This window comes from Anomaloglossus baeobatrachus, chromosome 12 (assembly GCF_048569485.1).
Source record: "Anomaloglossus baeobatrachus isolate aAnoBae1 chromosome 12, aAnoBae1.hap1, whole genome shotgun sequence".
In the NCBI taxonomy this organism is placed as follows: Eukaryota; Metazoa; Chordata; class Amphibia; order Anura; family Aromobatidae; genus Anomaloglossus; species Anomaloglossus baeobatrachus.
The window spans coordinates 92775646-92798030 of record NC_134364.1 but is presented as its reverse complement, the minus strand read 5'-3'; the positions used below and the strand labels follow the sequence as shown (position 1 = coordinate 92798030).

Genomic DNA, 22385 nt, shown 5'->3' with positions numbered 1-22385 from the left:
GTGCCGGCCAGAAGCAGGGGAGGACCGCTGTTGCGCACACAAGGATCTACTGGGAGCGCCCGCTGTGGATTACAGGAGGACCTACTGGGAGTGAAGCAGATGTCCGGGCGTGTCTGCCTTTTTTGGGGGGTAAACTGTACCAAACAATACGCCCTACCCCGACAATAAGTCCTATTGCATTTTTCAGGGCAAAAAAAATAATATAAGACATGGTCTTATTTTCTGGGAATTAAGGTATTACAGAAATGTGAGAACCTCACCGATCACAAACATATGGGTCTCGTGTCCACAATTTAAATCCAATTAATGATGGAGGTAGCTAAGTCCAGTGCTTTGCTACCACCATCAGTCCCATAGGGCTTGACCACTGCATAATTCAAAAGGATGACTTAAGTTCCCTATTCACATGATCGGTGGGGTTCCCAGCATCATTGGATTACCGTTTCTCTAAAGTAGTCACATCCTTAATCTTAATACATACCACAGCCATGAGGTGACCCCTGGTCGGCGGACGTCTGGTGTGTTGTATCTTCGCTCGGTCTCTGGTTGGATGGGCCAGATAACTATCTTCTTCTACCGTGACCTATTGTAACAATGTGGAAAATTCCTTTAGAATACAAACACTGACAATACCAAACCCAAAAATGTGAAATGTTAGAAATGAATTATGCCTAAGGGTTAAAGAAATAAGGAAAAATCTATTTTCCAAGTGTGGGGTCCAGCGCAGATGCAGGAATTGTTAATACTGAGCACAAAGAGCCGCCATCTGCATGGAGCAAGCCCAGGTGGATACTGCTTACCTCATCTAAGATGCGGTTCTTGGCTCGCGTGATTGCAGAGTTCAAGGCGTTGATCCAAGATTCTTTTTCCTCAGGGCTGACAGCAAGGAAAATCAGATTTGGTGCCTGACAAAAATAAGGGCTGCCGTTATTTTAATTGAAATACTGTATCTGTGGTGTTATGCAAGGGGACAGGCGCAATACAACATCATAAGGGGATGATTTAGGGTAGAAGGTAATAGGGTTGACACCTTTTCCATGCCATCTTTAATAGGTGCACGATTGTTGACTACTGGGACAGGGAATGATGTTTCTCAGTCTCGAAAAGGGCACACATATGGGTTCACTCTCAATTAAAGTCCATAACTTTAAAGGTGGATATGCTCTTTTGCAAAAAAAAAGCTACACTTGACATCTCTGAATCAATCACATGTATAAAAGGGTTAAATAATCCCAATAGGATGAGAGCCAAAAGGGATAAATGTGCCCGACTGCAGAAATGATCCAGCAATAACAACAGCTGCCCATTCTGTCTGCTGTGCTGACTACGGCAGATATTATCCAGCAAATTAATTAGAAAAAAGGACAATACAGAGACAAGGAATTTTCCTCCAACAGCACATAATATACAGTACAGCAGTAAAACAGAGAGAACGATGCAGATCGTAAAAACATGTCTTACTGTGCTGATAGCTGTCTGCAGTGATCACCAAGCTCACTCATCATCATGCAGCCCTATGAACACTTTAAGCCTTGTCTAAGGACTTTTGCATCCAGGGGAGATAATCTGAAACTCGTGTCTTAACAGCCATCATTATCCGATCAGTGGCAGTTGTGGCACCCAAACTAATCAGTTCTTTGAATGGACAACTCCAATAAACTGGTTGAATGGCGGTTAAACTGAGATTTGGACTTCCACCAATCTGATATCGTACAGCTATATCATTAATATCCTTATGTCCCGATGACTATGGGGATAGCAGGAAACCGGGGTTCATAAGCAGACCCTCAGGCTAGGTGGCCCTATTCTATCCCTAATCTCAGGGATACCCTTAAAGGTGGGGATGCCTGAGTCTCCTTCCTGGCCCTGTTTTCAGCAGCCCTATGGGGGACCGAGACAGGAGTGAGATTTAACTCACAAAATAGACAGACAGGGGAAACCAAAACTCTATCACACAGCACAGAGGTATAAGACAATACGAGATTAGAAGGAAAACAAGGGCAGGGAGGAAACAAAAAGATGGATAAAATCTACAACCACTACAAGCAAAAAGCAACTTTTTCTCCAACAGGTCTGGAACACCACAACATACAGACCAACACAGAATAAACTATAGTTGGCATGGGTAGAAGATTTTCCCCAGCATAAATATGAGGGGAGCTGATGTGATTGGCTTTCTCACAACTTGTGATCAAAGGAGCCTAATAAGAAGGCTAGAAGGTCGAGGCCTGAGTCTTCCTGTATTGATCAGAGACACCAGAGAAACCATAGGGCAAATTGTCAGAACCTGTAATATCAACATAGCCTGACGCCACAATGACAGTTGGCGAGGTACGTGCAAAACTCCAAGTGACACCTCATCCAGTAAAAAATAATAGCAGTTCTAACGTGTCTTTTTTTTTTTAGTAAATAAAGCCACTTTAATGCAAATTATATCCTTAATAAACAAGAACAAATTGTTTTCCATCTAAAAACAAGCCATTCTCCTTTGTGAGCAGCTCATTATCAGGGCAGGTTTTTTTCGGCTTTAAGATATAAACAAAAAAAGCTTTTAATCAGCGACAGCAAAAAGTGCTTGAAAATAATGAGAAATTGAAGAATATGTTGTAAAGTTCCAGTGAGTAATGTACAGATGTTACATACCGTGTTTCCCGGTTGTTTCGATCGCACAAGCGAAAACCGACTGTGATTTTTCTTAGATCGGCTTCTTGATTTCCGCAGCTCCTCGCACTTCTCGTAGTCACTCAGGTCAAAAATTTCTTGCCCGTTTTTTTCATCCTTTACCTAAGAAGATATCACGGAAGACATTCCTCAGAAAATACAGTATTTAATATAGTAGGATTTATAAGGAAAGATTTATCAGGAGCAGAGGTTGTAGTAGCTGTGAAGCCTGAAGTCTAGATGTTTGGTTGGCTTTTTTTTACAGAATCACAGTTTAGAACTTGTCTGACTCTTTTTGGAAGCAATAGGAAAGACCTGCCCCTACTGTTATAGGAGAGATGCCTATACAAGTGCAAAACTCTATCAATGTTTTTTTTTTATAGTTCCAAATTTTTCAAAAGCAAGTAGACAGAGCTGCGCATGTGCTCCTGATGTGTGTGGAAGGATTTCTGCGCATGCGTAGCTCTCTCTGTTCACTTCTAGGTGAGGAGCCAGGTACTGGAGATAGCTGCCTATCTCTGGGATATCAAATATTTATGAAATTTTAGGGACTGTCTTCCTCATCCTTATTGTGAACACATGCATGATCGACTGGGCTAACTGTCCATGTGTATGGAGGGGTTGAGAAGACTAGATCATAATTATAGTATTTCTTCAGACATCTGCTCCATTTTGTGATCTGTACTTGTTTTCATTCAGGGTTCTCATCATGTATTTAGATCCTACTGGCCACAATGAACATATCCCTGTAATTTGTGACTATATTGGTGCTTGTTGTATTCCGGGTTCTGTCTCCCTGAAAAGTCTTGGTAGTCAGCCACAGGAATTCTCATTACAGGCCTGTGTGTGGCCCATTTATGCGACGCCCAGGCTTCTATTCCTTGTGTGGCCTGGCAAGAAATACCAAACAGTAGTTTTGGTTACATCTGTGAATTTCTTTATCTACTTAACTAAAAGCAACTTAGAGATATTTCAATCCTATGAAATGGTGACATATAGTGGGGACAACTAAGATGTGGAAACTGGTAGCACTGAGCCCTTTTTTGCCTCGTCTACCAGGGGAAAAGCTGCACCTAGGCCTATTCAAGTTACCAAGGCCAGATGCAAATCCTTTCATGGACGGGAAACTACTTTGTCTCAAGAGGAAATTATTCACTGGCTATGTGCACATAAAGCGTTTTTACAGAATTTTGGTGCAAACATTGAGCAAAGACTCAAAGTACTTGAGAAGATTTGAGTTTTTGAGAAAGATTTGAAGATTTTCTGGTCAGTTTCTGCTCCAAAAATGCCTTGGAAAAAATTAATGGCAGCTTTTTTCCCTTTAGCCCCCATACCCATTAGTTGATCAGTGGAGCATCTTGATGAAATTGCATTTTTGTACGATTTTAATCTACGTATAACAAGACTTCCCAATACATATGAACATTCAGTTCAGCTAAGCATTTAGGCAGAGGGGAGAAAGTCACTGCCGGACTTCTCTATCAGTCGCTAAAGGATTGGACAGTGGAAATTTAAGCTCTCAATCCTTTTTGTTTCCAGGGGAGTTAAATCTCTGACAGACTTCACCATCGCCGCTGGCTTATCTCCTCAGAGAACAAAAGGATTGGAAAGTTGAAATTTAAACTCACCATTGTTTTGTTTTCAGGAGAGTTAAGCTGGGTTCACACTAAGCGACAGCGACAACGACGTCGCTGTTACGTCACCATTTTCGGTGACGTAACAGCGACCTTGTAAGTCGCTGTTATGATCGCTGCTTAGCTGTCAAACACAGCGACGCAGCAGCGATCATAACGTCGCTGTGCTACATGTGCAGAGAGCAGGGAGCCGCGCTTAGCGCTGGCTCCTTGCTCTCCTAGGTACAGTACACATCGGGTTAATTAACCCGATGTGTACTGCAGCTACATGTCACAGTGCAGAGAGCAGGGAGCCGCGCACACTGCTTAGCGCTGGCTCCTTGCTCTCCTTGCTACAGTACACATCGGGTTAATTACCCGATGCGTACTGCAGCTACATGTCACAGTGCAGAGAGCAGGGAGCCGCGCACACTGCTTAGCGCTGGCTCCTTGCTCTCCTTGCTACAGTACACATCGGGTTAATTACCCGATGTGTACTGCAGCCACATGTGCACAGAGCAGGAGCCGGCGCTGGCAGCAAGGGCGGAGGCTGGTAACGAAGGTAAATATCGGGTAACCAGGGAAAGGTCTTCCCTTGGTTACCCGATGTTTACGCTGGTTACAGCTTACCGCAGCTGCCAGACGCCGGCTCCTGCTCCCTGCTCGCTTCATTTCGTCGCTCTCTCGCTGTCACACACAGCGATGTGTGTGTCACAGCGGGAGAGTGACGACCAAAAAATGAAGCTGGACATTCAGCAACGACCGGCGACCTCACAGCAGGGGCCAGGTCGTTGCTGGATGTCACACACAGCGACAGCGACGGGACGTCGCTGCAACGTCACAGAAAATGGTGACGTAGCAGCGACGTCGTTGTCGCTGTGTGTGACACCAGCTTTACCTTATTTTCCAGTTTGTAAAGGCCCAGTCACACACAACGACTTACCAGCGATCCCGAATACCGACCTGATAGGGATCACTGGTAAGTCGCTGGTAGGTCGCAGATGAGATGTCACACAGTCAGACCTTACCAACGATGCAACAACGATACAGGTCGCATTAGCGACCTGTATAACGATCTCAGCAGTCACTGTGACCCTGTCACATAGTGTCAAACACAGCGATGTGTCCTGTCCAGCAGGACATCGCCTTTGAAGAAAATGACCTGGACCATTTTGCAACGACTAGCGATCTCACAGCAGGGGCCTGATCGCTGGTAGATGTTACATATAATCTCGCTAGCGATCTCGTTATGTGTGACGGTACCTTTAGACACTTTTTTCCCCCAAAACCTTCTTCTTATTACAAACCGCATACAGCTTACCAGGGCGGCAGTGGTGGTGCAGGGTCGGCTGTACTGCGGGCTCGTGGAGTGTCACGGTGGCGGGTGCCACTGATCTGCTGGCGGGCTCAGGGGAGAGGGTGTTGCGAATCAAGAGGGTCAGTGTGCGACAGCGGAGGGTCAGCGATACTGCGGGCTCGTGGGGTATCGTGGCGGCAAGCACCATTGATCTGCCTCCAGATTGCGGGCTGCTTTGAATCGCCCACAGTTGACGAGATGGACGTCAAGAAAATGACCGCTGAGGCGGAGCATGCGCAGATAGGACTCCGTGGCCATTTTCTTGATGTCCATCACGTCAATCTGCGCACGTGTCGCCTCTGCGGCGATTTTCTTGAAGACCGCCAGCAATTCAATGGAACCTGCAGTCCGCCGGCAGATTTATGGTACTTGCCGCCGTGACAGCCCACGAGCCCGCAGTATCGCTGACCCTTTGCTGCCGCACACTGACCCTCTTGAGCTGCAAGACGTCTTCCTCCAAGCCCGCTGGCAGATCAATGGCACCCGCCGCCGTGACACCCGACGAGCCGGCAGTATTGCCGACCTTCTGCACACTGATCCTCTTGAGCCATGACAACCCCTCCTCTGAGCCCGCAGCATCGCCTACCCTACCTCCTGGGACCTTCCTGAGCCACTCCACCACCGCCGCCCACCCTCCCCGGTGAGTTACTATAAGAAGCACTAAGATTATAAGACGGACCCTCATTTTAACAGTAAAAAATATTTTTTTCCTATTTTCCTCCTTTAAATTTGGGGTATGTCTTATAATCTGGTGCGTCTTAAAAAAAGAAAAATACGGTAAGTCACTGATAGTAGTCTGGCAGCAAATTTTTCCCCTTTACCCAGTAAGTTGGGAGCCACCTAACACAATCAGTTGAGTGTCCTGAACAAATCGGCAATTTTGGACAACTTTTATCTAATTATTTAGTCATTTACTTCCAGCACAACTTACAAAAGTAAGATAGATGTAGAAAGAACCTAATGACTACATGACCAGCCCTGAGGAATCCTGAATTTTAACCCTTTTTTTTTGCCTTCTGAGCATGCCGATTTATAGAGTCAAAAGCATGTACAGGCATTATTTTTTGGGGAATAAAAGATTGAGGAGGGCTAACGTCTGTTAACCTACAGATCAACAGGAAAAAAGGACCTTTACTATAGTAATACAATTCCTTTGTTTTCCATGTGGCTGCATCTGGTATGGCCCGTGCAGATCACACGAGGATAACCTATCCCAGATATCAATAATATATCTCAGAAAACCTCTGTTGGATGTAGTCATAAGCGTTTACACACTACCTCCGCATCAATGGGCGGCATGCATACCCCTCAAAATAATTATTTTTCCTGACACCAATGTAAAACACAAAGTGAAAAATGACAGGACCTGACAAGGTAATCATCAGTTTCCGTTCTTGATTGTGAGACGCAGTCTTTTCGATAAACAAGCTTTGCTAGATGATTAGCTTTCTGGGATAGGCAAAAGCAAAGCATCCTGGGAAACATCCCTCCCTCTTGTTGATCCCATGATAGATAGCACAGCTGTACGTCTGGGGTACCGGTCAATAGTCCATCAATAAAGCATTTGTTTCCAAATGGAGCTTCCGAGAAAGCGCATGTCGTGTTAACCACTTATTTCCCGGCTACAAATACTAGTCAGTGATGGCTTTACTTGGAGATTCTGTGGCTTTAAATGGATCAAAGTATTCATCCTAACCTATTATGGAGTAGAGGGAGATTAAAGCCTTAATACAATCCACAGTATACTCATTAGAAGAACCTAATTACCACCAAGTATGTTTTTCCAGTTGTTTGTATAGCACCGGTACCTACCACAGGGATATAAAGAATTATTCATGATTCTTATAAGTCCCTGTCCTCAGTGGGGATTACAATCTAATTTCAGATCTATTGGGGAAAGAGAAAACCATAGAAGGACACACAAAGACAACATGTAACCTCCATGCAGATGTGTCCTTTGGCCAACTGTGGTCAATATTTCTAGGTGTGTTTACTACCTAGTTAGTGGGATTGGTCCAACCTCACAGCTCACAGATCCACCATGCCAAATAGATATCAAACCAACAGCAAGGGTTTACCTCCTCACATTAGGCTATCAACATTGAGGAATCATACAGAAGGTAATCTATCAGGTGGCCATACACCTTAAATGTACGTTGGCTCAACTATATGATCAGTTCCATATACGCGAATACATGGAGTTCCAACCACGAGGATCCACCATGGGTTCCTGAATCCCCTTTTTGAATTCAGCAATCGCTCCCAGAGACACTTAATGGAGTGGTAGTCATGCATTCATATTTCTCCATTGTAATTGGTTGACCCCTATAGATCAGTCAACTATCCCATGTAAAGGTTACAAATGCTGTTCATTGGATAACACCTTTAAAAAAATAGGGGATCAGGCATATGGAAATCCATGCCACCTCCTTCTTTCCCATGATACCTGACATTGAGGAAAAAGTCAGATTCACCTAACACATAAGGTGGTCCATCCTGACTAATCTCTCCCAACATTCAACTCATGTACTGTATATGGTCAAGTTTACAGTTGTAAATAATAAGTTGAAAGGCTAAACAAGTGTCTTGTTTAGCCTAATGATAAGGCTAAACAAGTGTCCAAGCATCACCCAAAAGTGCTGATTTTGCAGAGATGTATCTTACAGAAAAGACAGTCAGACATTGGACATCAGATCCATTTTGGTTCCTACAAGATATGCAAAGAAACAAGATTCGTTCAACGCAACCAGAATAGAGGAGAAGTGACGAAACAATAAGAAGTTTCAACATAAGAGCTGGTGGTGGTCTGAGAGTTGAGGATGAATTGGAGGCTGTGAAGATCTAAGGTTGTGGGTTGTATTTATCACCTAGGCAGGTTGCAATGCAACAAATTTTATTTCTTCCATACACCAACAGCAACCATAGTCCTTATGCTCCGCCAGACAACCGAACAACAGATGTCATGACCGTAGCATGTGTATCCAGCTCCAGCCAGCAACAACAGTCCCTATTCTCTTCCAGACGGTGGATATCACAACCTTAGCACCTCTATTCAGCTTCAGCCAGCAACAATAGCCCTTATGCTCCTCCAGATGATAGATATCACAACCATAACATGTGTATCCAGCTGGTAACAATAGTCCTTATGATAGTTTCTCAATCCAGATTATAGATATCACAACCATAGCACAGTTATCCAACACCAATCTGTATATGTCCATTCATAGGCATCAGGACGTGGCCAAAGCTACAGCTCCTCACCACTCCATGTCACAGTACCAACTACCTCCAAACGTGTCTCCTCGCTATTCTACCTGTTTTGGGATCAGCCCCCTAGATGAGGAGAGGTGATCACATCCCACCCCCTTAAACATTTTTTTCATGTAATTCCAAGTATGAAGGAGGGTATAGAAGTCCAGTCTCTGGCCATTCTGTAGGATTGTGTGTTAGGGAGGCCCTCTGCAGAAGGGAACAATAGACGCACAACCCCCCCACCAGATACAGATCAATTAATCCTACTACAGGCCTGATTACATGAGTCCATGGAGGCCAACTAGGATACACACATGTACAACCCCTTTCCACTTCAAATTGTGTACCTTACTCACTAAGGCTACTTTCACACATCCGGTTTGAGCCCTGCGGTTCAATCCGGCTGTGAAAACTATGCAACGGATGCGGCGAAAACACCGCATCCTTTGCATAAGTTTTTACATGCGGCCCGCCCGGTTTTTTCCGGTTGCGGCATGCTACTGAGCATGCGCAGTGGAAAAAACCGCATGCGGCGACCGGATGCGTTTTTTTCCGCATCGCGCCGCATCCGGCCTCCATAGGTATGCATTGAAAAATGCGCCGCAGCGGCCGGATGCGGCGCGATGCGGTGTTTTTTGCCGGAGCAAAAAACGTTGCAGGGGACGTTCGATCCGGCCGCCGCATCGGCTAAATCTGCCGCATGCGGCCAAAACCGGACCGAACGCAAGCCCCTGCGGCACAATACGGCACTAATGTAAGTCTATGCAAAAAAAAACCGCCACCGGCGTTTCAAAAGCCGGTGGCGTTTTTTCTGCAGAACGCCGTATTGTGCCGCAGAGCAAAAATCCGGATGTGTGAAAGCACCCTAAACGACGTACCAGCGATTCCGACCACGATATGACCTGGTCAGGATCGCTGGTGCGTCGCTATATGGTCACTGGTGAGCTGTCAATCAAGCAGATCTCACCAGTGACCAGCTACCAGCCCGCAGCGACTCGTGGAAATGATGCTGTACTTGGTAACCAAGATAAATATCGGGTAACTAAGCAAAATGCTTTGCTTGGTTACCCAATATTTACCCTGGTTACCAGCGCACACCGCTTAGTGCTGGCTCCCTGCACTCGTAGCCAGGGTACACATCAGGTTACTAAGCAAAGCGCTTCGCTTAGTTACTCGATGTGTACTCTGGCTACGTGTGCAGGGAGCCAGCACTGGCAGCCTGAGAGCGGCGTACGCTAGTAACCAAGGTAAATATCGGGTAACCAAGCAAAGCGCTTCGCTTAGTTACCTAATGTGTATCTTGGTTACCAGCGTCCGCAGCTTCCAGATGCTGGCTCCCTGCACATTCAGATTGTTGCTCTCTCGCTGTCAAACACAGCGGTGTGTGCTTCACAGCGGGAGAGCAACGAGCAAAAAATGAACCAGCACTGTGTGTAACGAGCAGCGATTTCACAGCAGGGGCCAGATCACTGCTTAGTGTCACACACAATGAACAAGATCAAAGACCAAAGGGAGAAATGCTGTATCATTTTAGTGAAAATTTCTTATAATTCCCTTATATACGGATTCATAACTGGAACAACTCCATCAGCAATTTTCCAGAAAATATGTGTCCAAAAAACACATACACATCGGAGTATAAATTTCCATAAAATTTAAATTTTTATTAGACATATAGAAAAACACACAAACGTATAAAATTGCATAATTCATCAATATCAAAAGGTATAAGGAGGACCTCTACCTGAAATCCACCCCCCACAACCGTAATTGTATGTGCCCGGATAGTAGAACCTATCCTGAATATATAGTATGAAGGGCAGACAGAAAAAGTAAATCCCAAGGTCTTAATTAAAACTAACAAAGGGATATGCTGCCACTATTTTCATTTATAAGGCTCCCAAATTGTACAGGGTAAATGCCAAGTCATATGAAATCATTAAGTCAGTCTAAGCAACATATTTAAAGCTTACCCATATTGTGGACAAAAACAGTGGCACTGGACACAAAACAGTGGGGGGAAGGAATACAGCTCCCAGTCCCAGACGCTTTTCGCTATCGCTTCTTCAGCGGGATGGAGGCAGGGGCGGAAGTCACACACAGCGAGATTGCTGATGAGGTCACTGGTACGTCACAAAAACCGTGACTCAGCAGCGATCTCGCTATGTGAGAAGTACCCCTTAAACTGACGAGCAAGTAATCTATCTCAAAAAACACAACAATAAGATTGACGTAACTGACACTCCATGCTGGAAAAAGTCCAATAGTCTTTAGTTCATGGCCAGCTCCTTACTGAGGGGCAAAACAGATGGGAGGCTACAGCAGTCTTAGAGGGAAATGATAATGTCTCATACTAGTATTTTCATTGACTCAGGGGTACTTTGCACACAGAGATAAATCTTTGGCAGATCTGTGGTTGCAGTGAAATTGTGGACTATCAGTGCCAGGTTTGTGGCTGTGTACAACTGGAATAATATGTCCACAATTTCACTGCAACCACAGATCTGCCAAAGATTTATCTGTGTGTGCAAAGTAGCCCTTAGAGTTAAAGAAAGAGCAAATTTGATAAATCTTTTCAGATCAGAGCTGGACCTGGTAAGGGCTTTCATATTTGGATTAAAAGACAAGGATGAGTTAAAGGTTACCCCAAGGCAGCAGACAATATAAGACTATGTGATCACAGAGTGCATGCTGGGAGATGATCTTCAATCAACACCAACTGGAAAGGCTCAGGATGTGTTGACCACTATATATTCTTGTCGTGAAGTGATGGATGATTTGCTTTTTCCATTCACAAAGTTACAATCAGATCCTGCTTCACTCATGGACAGTAAATGTTGTGATAAGCCCACGTCAGCTGCTATACAGAGCGTTACATTCCTTCTGGAAAGACTGCGGGATTATTGGATGCTATTTATGAACAATACAAGGAGAGGAAGTAAATTAAGATGTGTGGGAAAAAAATACCTCCGAGATGAAGATCGAGGGATAACAAATCATCTACCACTACCATGGGCGTACGGCTCCTTCCTTCATGCCATCAAATCGACTCTGTCCCATTGAAACTTTGGCTCTACAAGATCACTTGTCTTTGACTAAAGATGATGATTCAGGGACCTTAATTTACTAGAGATTTTAAAATTATTTTAGAAGGTATTTCACATCTGGACACCATAATAATAAGGTCCAGTGGTGACATCTTGTTTTGCAGACCTACACACGACTAGAAACGGGTAGTTTCTTGTGTCAGATTCCTGAAGGCTGATGGGCCAACAGTTTATTTATGGAAGATAGCACGATTTGTTGGAGACTTTGCACAACAGTTCACTTCCTTCTGTGTCCACGTGTAAAGTACAAATTGAGGAAATGTCTCATGAATCCTAAAGCTGGTGTCACACACAGCGACAACGACAACGACGTCGCTGCTACGTCACCATTTTCTGTGACGTTGCAGCGACGTCCCGTCGCTGTCGCTGTGTGTGACATCCAGCAACGACCTGGCCCCTGCTGTGAGGTCGCCGGTCGTTGCTGAATGTCCAGCTTCATTTTTTGGTCGTCACTCTCCCGCTGTGACACACACATCGCTGTGTGTGACAGCGAGAGAGCGACGAAATGAAGCGAGCAGGAGCCGGCACTGGCAGCTGCGGTAAGCTGTAACCAGCGTAAACATCGGGTAACCAAGGGAAGACCTTTCCCTGGTTACCCGATATTTACCTTCGTTACCAGCCTCCGCTCTTGCTGCCAGCGCCGGCTCCTGCCCTGTGCACATGTGGCTGTAGTACGCATCGGGTAAGCGCGGCTCCCTGCACATGTAGCACAGCGACGTTATGATCGCTGCTTCTGCTGTGTTTGACAGCTAAGCAGCGATCATAACAGCGACTTACAAGGTCGCTGTTACGTCACCGAAAATGGTGACGTAACAGCGACGTCGCTGTCGCTTAGTGTGAACCCGGCTTAAAACAATTGGGGCACATCATGTGAAGATAGCGATCACTGAAGAAGGACATCATGGATGGAAGAATAGAGGGATTAAGGAAAAGAGGAAGACCAGCAACCCAATGGCTTGATACAATCAAGATAACGGCAGAAAGACCCTGGTGGACCTATATAGGCTGTACAAGAACGATCTTCTCACAGTGTGTTCATCCATCAAATCACCTGTCAAAAATATTTTATTCAATTTGGACAACTGTTTTAAGGCGCAAATTGGGTTAAGAAGTTAACAAGCACATCGGAAAGACTACATAGTTGTTTGGCAAAATATATTTTGGTGTACCGCCACGGTGTTGGTCGGGATGCTCGGATTCGGGATCGTGGTGGCTTGAGGGGCCCGGACCCGGCTTGGCGGACACTTTGATCCGTGAAAGGGGGTATTTACAGGGGATTAGTTTGTCACACCACCTGCGGGTAGCCGTAATGGTAGTACCGCCGCTGCTGGAGGAGTACCGGGGCAGATGGTGTTGGGCAGCAAGATGTCAGTCCCTCCGCAGATGGGGAAGGGCCCGGGCTCAGGGTGTTGGTGCTTTGGGAGGACAGGGTGCAGGGGACCAGGGTACTCACTGTGGGTAGTCGTGGTGCTGGATGAGGTTTAGAAAGGAGACACACACACTGCAGGTAAACCAAAGTCTCTGTGTACAGCTGCTGCTGCCGGGAGTCTGTCCAAGTACACAGTCCCACCAATGTCACTTAGTGATCCGGAGCCTGCCTCCGTGCTCAATTTGTGGTCCGTCAGTGGTCCCTGTGGCTTGAAGCTGTTGGGGGCCCTGCTCACTATTTGTAGTGTAGCTGTGCTCTTGAGGGCTGGCATATGGGACCTCAGTGGGTTACTGTGTCTGGATACACCTGTCCCCCTCATTGTGCTGATGCCCTCCACCTCTGAGCTCGTAGAGAAGTCCTTGGAGGTCCTCTCCCTTACAGGTGAATTGCCAGGACGTTGAATAGGCTCCTGACCTAGGGTCCTGTACCACGTCGTGCTCGGTACCGGTCAGTTTTTTTGGGCCTTCTGGTGCTGACAGTCCTCCAAGACTATGTCCGTCATACCCTCGTCCAATGTCCCTGCTACCGGTCCCTGACTCCTCTGGACCCGGATCACCGCTTGCGACCCAACCAGTGTCCCTAGCTCCCCAGGAGCTCACTCTCCCAGCTCCTCTCTCTCTGGAGCCTACTTCACTTCTCTCTTCCCTCTCACAGTCTGCTTAATCTCCAGTGGCCATCCCATTTCCAGTTTGTCCACCCCCCCTGGTGTGTCTGGCAGTGATTGCGGTGAGGTGATTGCGTTTTGTAGTGCAGATGGGAGTGACATCAGCTTCTTGGGTACCTGGAACCATGGGGGGTGGGCCCTGCACCCTGGGTAAGGATGCAGTACCCTGTGGCATCCTGATGTATTCAGGGGCGCCACATAGGCATAAAGATGTGGAAACGTAGGCTAGTCACCTTAGGGTAATTAATTTTGCCTACTTTTTATTTATTTTTTCAAAATATGAACAAGAAGTTGATCCTTTTTTTTTTCTTTTTTTTTTCAAAAACTGTGACACAAGTCACATCGCTTAACTCATCCTTGTGCAAATGAAATCTCTCATTCACCAACCTATGGAAGTCAATAAATCCATGACAAAAATTTTGGTAAAACTGCAATCTTCCGTACCTAATAAAAGAATTCCTAGCCCTTCATATGTGATACAGCCCCATGGAGCTGGTATATCCGTATGTAATACTGCCTCATTGGACCACACAGGCAAGTCTGGACCCTGGAATCGTCCTGAAGATTAGGGTCTTTGGCATTACAAATCAATACACAAAGATTTCCATGATAACAGGGGTAGCGCTGCTTAGTAGAACGGGATCGGTAGGATTTCTACACACCAGGGAGCTACAGAAGCTGCACCAGCCACAATTTTCTTTTTACTTAGTTTAATGTGGTTTGCTTATAGCAAGTGAAGTGAACCGTTCTTTGGTATTGTGAGGTAAATCCGGAGATATGACGATAAATCATGATATTCAAGTATGTCAGGAAGCCCTCTCCTGGTGTCACCCCCCCTTTCCTTCACACAACTGGTTTAACAACAAACTCCATGGCCATGTCCTGTGATATGGAAATTAGGTGGCTTTAGGACAAAGGACACAGGATGACTCCCTGCCGTCACCCTGTAACAAGAGCTGTATCTCATTAGCAAGGCTATGGAAATAGCCAGACAGAACGACTCCAGTAAAAAATGGTTCATATCTCGCAAGCCATATTTCCGATAAATATGGCAACCATAAAAATGGTGTCTCCGCATGCAGACGATGCCGGCACACCCTTTTTATGGGAGCAGGACATCGGGAAATGCCCCAGGCGTGATATCAGCCGATGGGGAACTGGCAGACAGGTCATGAGTCCCCTCGTTCTGTAGCTAAATTCATAACTGTCACAATGAGAGCATTGGCGTCCGCCTACGACGCTCCCAGGCAAAGTTATGGCCCATATTCCATGTTGGGATATTGTCCATAACTCAAGCCAGGGGTGGAGCAGTGCTCCCTGTGAGGTCACGAAGGTAGGAGGGGACCTGGATTTGGCCAGGTTGATAACCCTACTTCGGCCATTTTCCAGTGTTCTTCTGCTCGGGGGCCTGGTTGGGACAGACCTGTGAGAGAGTTCCTGGAAACCTGGTCTACAGCGCCCCCCTGTGGCCAGACGCACAAGGTAACTGATTGAATTGCATACCTGTTGTAAACCATGCTTTATCTGTAACTGTACTCTGACATATGTATATTCTGTAGATTCCCTATTGTATATATTGTAGTTCTAGTGTGCTTTAAGCTGATTAAATTATATAATTAATCTTGGGCTGTTCTGTTATCTCGATCTCGAATCCCGCGTCTGTGTGTTCGGCTAATAGTTACCGTAAATCGGTTGGTGGCAGCGAGTTGTGCCAAGGATTATTGTGGGGAGGCCAGTGAGATCCGGGAAGATATTATATATTCCGCCCGCGGAGGTCGGGGGAATATATACCCTACTCTCACCGGGGACCCTTCAATAATCGGCATAAGTAGTATAGCGGCCTCCTTGCTTATTGTCGGGCAATTCCATAATTGGCCTGACTATAAGAGGGGCGCTAGAGAGCGCGTCACGTGCTCTGTCTGTCGGTCGGGAGGTATAAAGGAGGGGTGACCCCACTTGTTACCCCCCGATTGTGACGTACTGGTAGCCAGCGCGGGGGATTTCTGAGTGACCCCCCCGGTGGTTTGTGACATATTGGTGGCATAGCGGTGGGATCGAGATAATAGTGTGTGTGAGTGTGAGACCCATACTCCCAGACACTAAAGACTGCCTGCAGCAGCTGTGGCTGCTGGGGTCTTCAGACTAGCTCAACACTAGAGTGTCAGAGTGCAGATACTGTAAGGTGTGTGGAGGCATCAGGTGTCAGTTCTGTGTCAGTGACCAAAGGTCTGCAAGAATGGCTGATGGCACCAGGAGCAGAGCTATGCAACTGGCCAATGCTAAAGCAGGAGCCGAAGAGAGGGAGGACGGTGCTGTGGACAGTAATGAGGAGGTTGCCCACGAGTCCTCCAGGAGCTCGACGCCAGAAAACAGCTCTGCAGAGGACATTGCACAACCGGGCACTGCTGGACAAGATGAGGAGGAGCTCACCCAAGGTTCCTCAACGAGCCAGATGCCAGCCCTCCGCTCTGAAAGGGACAGTGAATCACCAGGCTCCGCAGCGTGCCGCAGAGCACCACGTGCCCTTCCACCGAGCCTGGGAGGCTCGGATAGCCTTCTTCAAATGGCTATGGCCCTACGCCAGGCTGGAGACCGGGAGGGCTACAAGGAACTCATGGCCGAGCGTGAGCGGCAAGCAGCGCGTGAAGAGCGCCAGGCAGAGCGTAACTACCAGCTGCAGCTAGCTCAGCTCCGGCCCTCATCAGCCACCCGTGACCTTCCAGACACCAAACTTCCAAAGGTCCGTGTTGAGGACTTCCCAGTGCTGGAGAAGGATGGAGACTTGGACTCTTTCTTGACTGCTTTTGAACGGACTTGCTTGCAGCATCATCTGAACAAGGACCAGTGGGCCAAATACCTGACCCCCCGTTTAAGGGGTAAGGCCCTGGATGTCCTTGGGGACTTGCCTGCTGAGGCAGATCAGGGCTACGACACCATCAAGCGGGCCCTGATCCAACAGTACAACCTCACCCCGGAGTCCTACCGCAAGAAGTTCCGGACGCTGCAGAAGGGACCAAAGGACTCCTGGGCTGACCACCGGCGGGCACTTGCCCGAGCTGCCGACCACTGGACCCAAGGCCTGCAGCTTTCCACCGGACCGGAGATCCTGGACTTGTTCATCACGGAGCAACTCTTGTGGAACTGCCCTGAGGATCTCCGCCAGTTCATCCGAGACCAGAAGCCAAAGGGGTCCACGGCTACAGCTGCCCTTGCCGATGACTACACCAACAACCGGGCCCCTGAGGCCAGGAGAGCGGCCACCAGCAGCACCTGGAGAGGGGGTAAGATGAATTCTGCGACTGCCCCACCTGCCCCTAGACTGCAGGGGGTGTCCCCCTCAACTCCCCTCTCCAGGCCCGTGGCAGAGCCAAGACGGTGCCACCAGTGCAACCTACCTGGACACTTCAAGGCCATGTGCCCTCAGCGTCCCAAGGCCCCGGCTCCGTCCCCGTCCCAAGGGCCGCCCAAGGTGTATTGTGTGGGTGGGGGTGGTGGTAGGTCCCTGGACAGCTTCCAACCTGTCACCGTCGGCCAGTCTGTGACCATAGGACTGCGAGACAGCGCCTCGGAGGTGACTCTGGTGCGGCCTGAGATGGTGTCCCCCCAAGACTTGATCCCTGGAAAAACCCTCGCTGTCTCCGGGATTGGAGGCATTGACCCGGCGCTGCCTGTTGCTGACATTTATGTGGACTGGGGCGCAGGGCGAGGGGTGAGAGAGGTGGGGGTAACTGATCGGATCCCTGCAAACGTGCTACTTGGGACAGATTTGGGGCAAATAACCTCCCAGTTTGGCCCCGCCCCAAAGGCTGAACCTTCAGCCAGTGCTGACGTGCCTCCGGACAATGTTAATGTGTTATCTATGAATGATGTAAGGGAGGAGGGAGTGAACTCTGATATTTCTGCTTGCACAGACACCATAGACACACACGCAGCTGCAGCTGTGACAGGGGAGGGGGTCAGAGAAAGGTGTGACAATGCCTCTACAAGTAATCAGCCTGTGAGCTGGGATCTGTTGCCCTCTGCAGGGATAAGCAGAGAGCAGGGTGCTGCAGGGGGAGGACCAGTGTGTGGGGTGGGGGCTACCACAGCAAATGTGGGGTCCCCAGAGATTTCACAGCGGGGTTCTGTTGCTGCAGGAGGGGAACAGGCAGGTGAGATTGGGGCCGGTCCAGGAGCGGAAGTGCTCCCAGGTAAGATCTCGGTGCATGGTTCCCCCACAACCGGGGTGTCAGGAAGCCAGGTAGGTCTGCCTGAACCGGCGACTTGGTCAGGAACGGAGGAGGAGCAGGCACGACCCACGGTCGCAGCGGCTGTGGCCGCTGTCACCCGCAGTGGGAGTGCTGGAAGCCAAGGGGCCTCCCGGAGGTCCGATAGCTCTTCCCCTTCTGACCAAGTGGCAGCCGAGTCAGGTGGAGGCCAGGACACAGGTCCCGGGGTACTGACTGAAGATGTGACAGTCTCGTCGATTCTGGCCACATCTAGTCAGGAGTTTCAGGCAGCGTTAGAAGCTGACGACAGCCTGAAAGCTCTAAAGGAGCAGGCGGCACAGCCTCCCTCGGACTCGGACCCGGAGCGAGTGGTCTGGGACCAAGGACGGCTGTACCGGGCCACGGTCCAGCAGGGTTCACCGGAGGCGTGGCCCAGGGACCGACAGTTGGTGGTACCCTATCCGTTCCGGACGGAGTTGTTGCGGATCGCACATGAGATTCCGATGGCCGGACACCTAGGGATCGCTAAGACCAAGGCCAGGTTAAACCAGCATTTCTACTGGCCAAAAATGGGGGCCGATGTGGCTGCCTACTGCCGTTCGTGTGAAACCTGTCAGAGAGTGGGGAAGGCGGGGCCACGCCCCAAAGCCCCACTGGTATCTCTGCCCATCATCGATGAGCCTTTCAGGAGGGTGGCTGTGGATCTGGTCGGCCCGCTGGCCATCCCCAGCAGCTCCGGGAAACGCTTCATACTGACGGTAGTGGACTATGCCACCCGGTACCCAGAAGCAGTGGCCTTGTCGTCCATTCGGGCTGACAAGGTGGCCACCGCATTGCTGGAGATTTTCTCCCGAGTGGGTTTTCCCCAGGAAATGCTCACTGACCGGGGGACCCAATTCATGTCCCAGCTGATGGAGGCCCTCTGTAAGCAAGTCCAGGTGCGACATCTGGTGGCCAGCCCGTACCATCCACAGACTAATGGCCTGTGCGAGCGGTTCAATGGCACCTTAAAGCAGATGCTTAAGATGTTGGTCGACTCCCATGGGCGTGACTGGGAGCGGTATCTCCCACACCTGTTATTTGCTTACCGGGAGGTTCCACAGGCCTCAACAGGATTCTCACCGTTTGAGCTCCTGTACGGGCGACGTGTGCGGGGCCCCCTGGCTCTGGTGAAAGAGGCTTGGGAAGGGGATTTGGCCACCCCTGGAGTGTCGGTTATCGAGTATGTCATGCGCTTCCGGGACAAAATGCAGGCCTTGACGCAACTGGTACACGACAATATGGCTCAAGCCCAGGCCGATCAGAAGCGTTGGTACGACCAGAACGCTTGTGAGAGGACCTACCAAGTGGGTCAAGAGGTGTGGGTACTGGTCCCCGTACCACAGGACAAGCTTCAGGCAGCCTGGGAAGGCCCATACCTCGTGTACCAGCAGCTCAACCCTGTGACGTACCTGGTCACCCTGGACCCTGCCCGTGGAAGGCGGAGGCCCTTCCATGTGAACATGATGAAGGCACATCATGAGCGGGAGGCATGTGCGCTCCCCGTGTGCAACCTGCCCGAGGAGGGAGAAGCGGAAACCCTCTTGGATATGCTAGCCCAGGTTAGGGCAGGCGGATCCATTGAGGATGTGGAGGTTGGCCACCAGCTCTTGGAGGACCAACGGTCCCAGCTGTGGGCCACCCTCCTCCCCTTCCGGGGGTTGTTTACCAACCAGCCCGGAAGGACTGACTTGGCTGTCCATCACGTGGACACTGGGGATCATCCCCCGATCCGGCGTTCAGCATATCGGGTCTCCCTGGAAGTGCAGCAACACATGCGCCAGGAGATTGACGAGATGCTGAAGCTGGGGGTGATCCAGGCATCCAACAGCGCTTGGGCCTCGCCTGTAGTCCTCGTCCCTAAGAAGGACCGAACCACTCGGTTCTGCGTGGACTACAGGGGGCTCAATGCTGTCACGGTCGCCGATGCGTACCCAATGCCACGCATCGATGACCTGCTCGATCAGTTGGCCGGGGCTCAGTACCTGACCATCATGGATCTGAGCCGGGGATATTGGCAGATCCCCCTGACTCCCAAGGCCAGGGAACGCTCTGCCTTTATTACCCCATTTGGACTGTACGAGTCCACGGTGATGCCATTCGGGATGAGGAATGCCCCTGCCACTTTCCAGCGGATGGTCAACACCCTGCTCAAGGGACTTGAAGGGTACGCGGCCGCGTACCTGGATGACATTGCCGTCTTCAGTCCCACCTGGGAGGACCACCTAGAGCATCTAGCACAGGTGCTCAGGCGGATCCACCGGGCAGGTTTGACCATCAAGCCGGGAAAGTGTCAGCTGGCCATGAGCGAGGTCCAGTACCTCGGTCACCGGGTAGGTGGGAGAACACTGAAGCCCGAGCCTGAGAAAGTGGAGGCCATCGCATCCTGGCCCACCCCCAGGACCAAGAAGCAGGTGATGTCCTTCTTGGGGACCGCTGGGTACTATAGGAGGTTTGTTCCATGCTATAGTAGCCTGGCAAAGCCCTTGACGGACCTCACCAAGAAGAAGCTGCCCTCTGCAGTCGATTGGACAATGGACTGCGAGACAGCCTTCCGGGCCCTAAAGGACGCCCTGTCCAGCCCGCCCGTGCTACAGGCAGCCGACTTCACGCGGCCGTTTGTAGTACAGACCGACGCCAGTGACTTCGGCCTCGGTGCGGTGCTCAGCCAGGTGGACTCTGCGAGCCAAGAGCACCCAGTCTTGTACCTGAGCAGGAAGCTGTTACCAAGGGAAGTGGCCTATTCTACAATGGAGAAGGAGTGCCTGGCCATAGTGTGGGCCCTGCAGCGTCTGCAACCCTATCTATACGGGCGCCACTTCATCGTGGAGACGGACCACAATCCCCTCGGCTGGTTGCACACCGTCTCTGGGACGAATGGGCGATTGTTGCGATGGAGCCTTGCGCTCCAGCAATACAACTTCACCATTCGCCACAAAAGGGGCCGTGACCACGGTAACGCAGACGGGCTGTCCCGACAAGGAGAGGTCGCGGACGGGCGCACGGGGGAACACCGGAGTGTGCTGCCCCCTAGCGCCCTCAAAAGGGGGGAGGTGTGAGGTAAATCCGGAGATATGACGATAAATCATGATATTCAAGTATGTCAGGAAGCCCTCTCCTGGTGTCACCCCCCCTTTCCTTCACACAACTGGTTTAACAACAAACTCCATGGCCATGTCCTGTGATATGGAAATTAGGTGGCTTTAGGACAAAGGACACAGGATGACTCCCTGCCGTCACCCTGTAACAAGAGCTGTATCTCATTAGCAAGGCTATGGAAATAGCCAGACAGAACGACTCCAGTAAAAAATGGTTCATATCTCGCAAGCCATATTTCCGATAAATATGGCAACCATAAAAATGGTGTCTCCGCATGCAGACGATGCCGGCACACCCTTTTTATGGGAGCAGGACATCGGGAAATGCCCCAGGCGTGATATCAGCCGATGGGGAACTGGCAGACAGGTCATGAGTCCCCTCGTTCTGTAGCTAAATTCATAACTGTCACAATGAGAGCATTGGCGTCCGCCTACGACGCTCCCAGGCAAAGTTATGGCCCATATTCCATGTTGGGATATTGTCCATAACTCAAGCCAGGGGTGGAGCAGTGCTCCCTGTGAGGTCACGAAGGTAGGAGGGGACCTGGATTTGGCCAGGTTGATAACCCTACTTCGGCCATTTTCCAGTGTTCTTCTGCTCGGGGGCCTGGTTGGGACAGACCTGTGAGAGAGTTCCTGGAAACCTGGTCTACAGCGCCCCCCTGTGGCCAGACGCACAAGGTAACTGATTGAATTGCATACCTGTTGTAAACCATGCTTTATCTGTAACTGTACTCTGACATATGTATATTCTGTAGATTCCCTATTGTATATATTGTAGTTCTAGTGTGCTTTAAGCTGATTAAATTATATAATTAATCTTGGGCTGTTCTGTTATCTCGATCTCGAATCCCGCGTCTGTGTGTTCGGCTAATAGTTACCGTAAATCGGTTGGTGGCAGCGAGTTGTGCCAAGGATTATTGTGGGGAGGCCAGTGAGATCCGGGAAGATATTATA

At 49.3% G+C, this 22385-nt stretch overlaps 1 protein-coding gene across 1 annotated transcript in view; it reads right to left on the bottom strand.

Moving 5' to 3' along the window:
• The window catches only part of PLEKHO1 (pleckstrin homology domain containing O1), a 59088-nt gene that overhangs the window by 10398 nt on the left and 26305 nt on the right, over positions 1 to 22385 (bottom strand). The window contains exons 3-5 of the mRNA XM_075330736.1: positions 2644 to 2784; positions 801 to 905; positions 482 to 583 (exon numbers count right to left, since the gene is read on the bottom strand). Coding sequence (XP_075186851.1) covers positions 482 to 583; positions 801 to 905; positions 2644 to 2784 — 348 coding nt within the window. The remainder of the gene's footprint in view (positions 1 to 481; positions 584 to 800; positions 906 to 2643; positions 2785 to 22385) is intronic.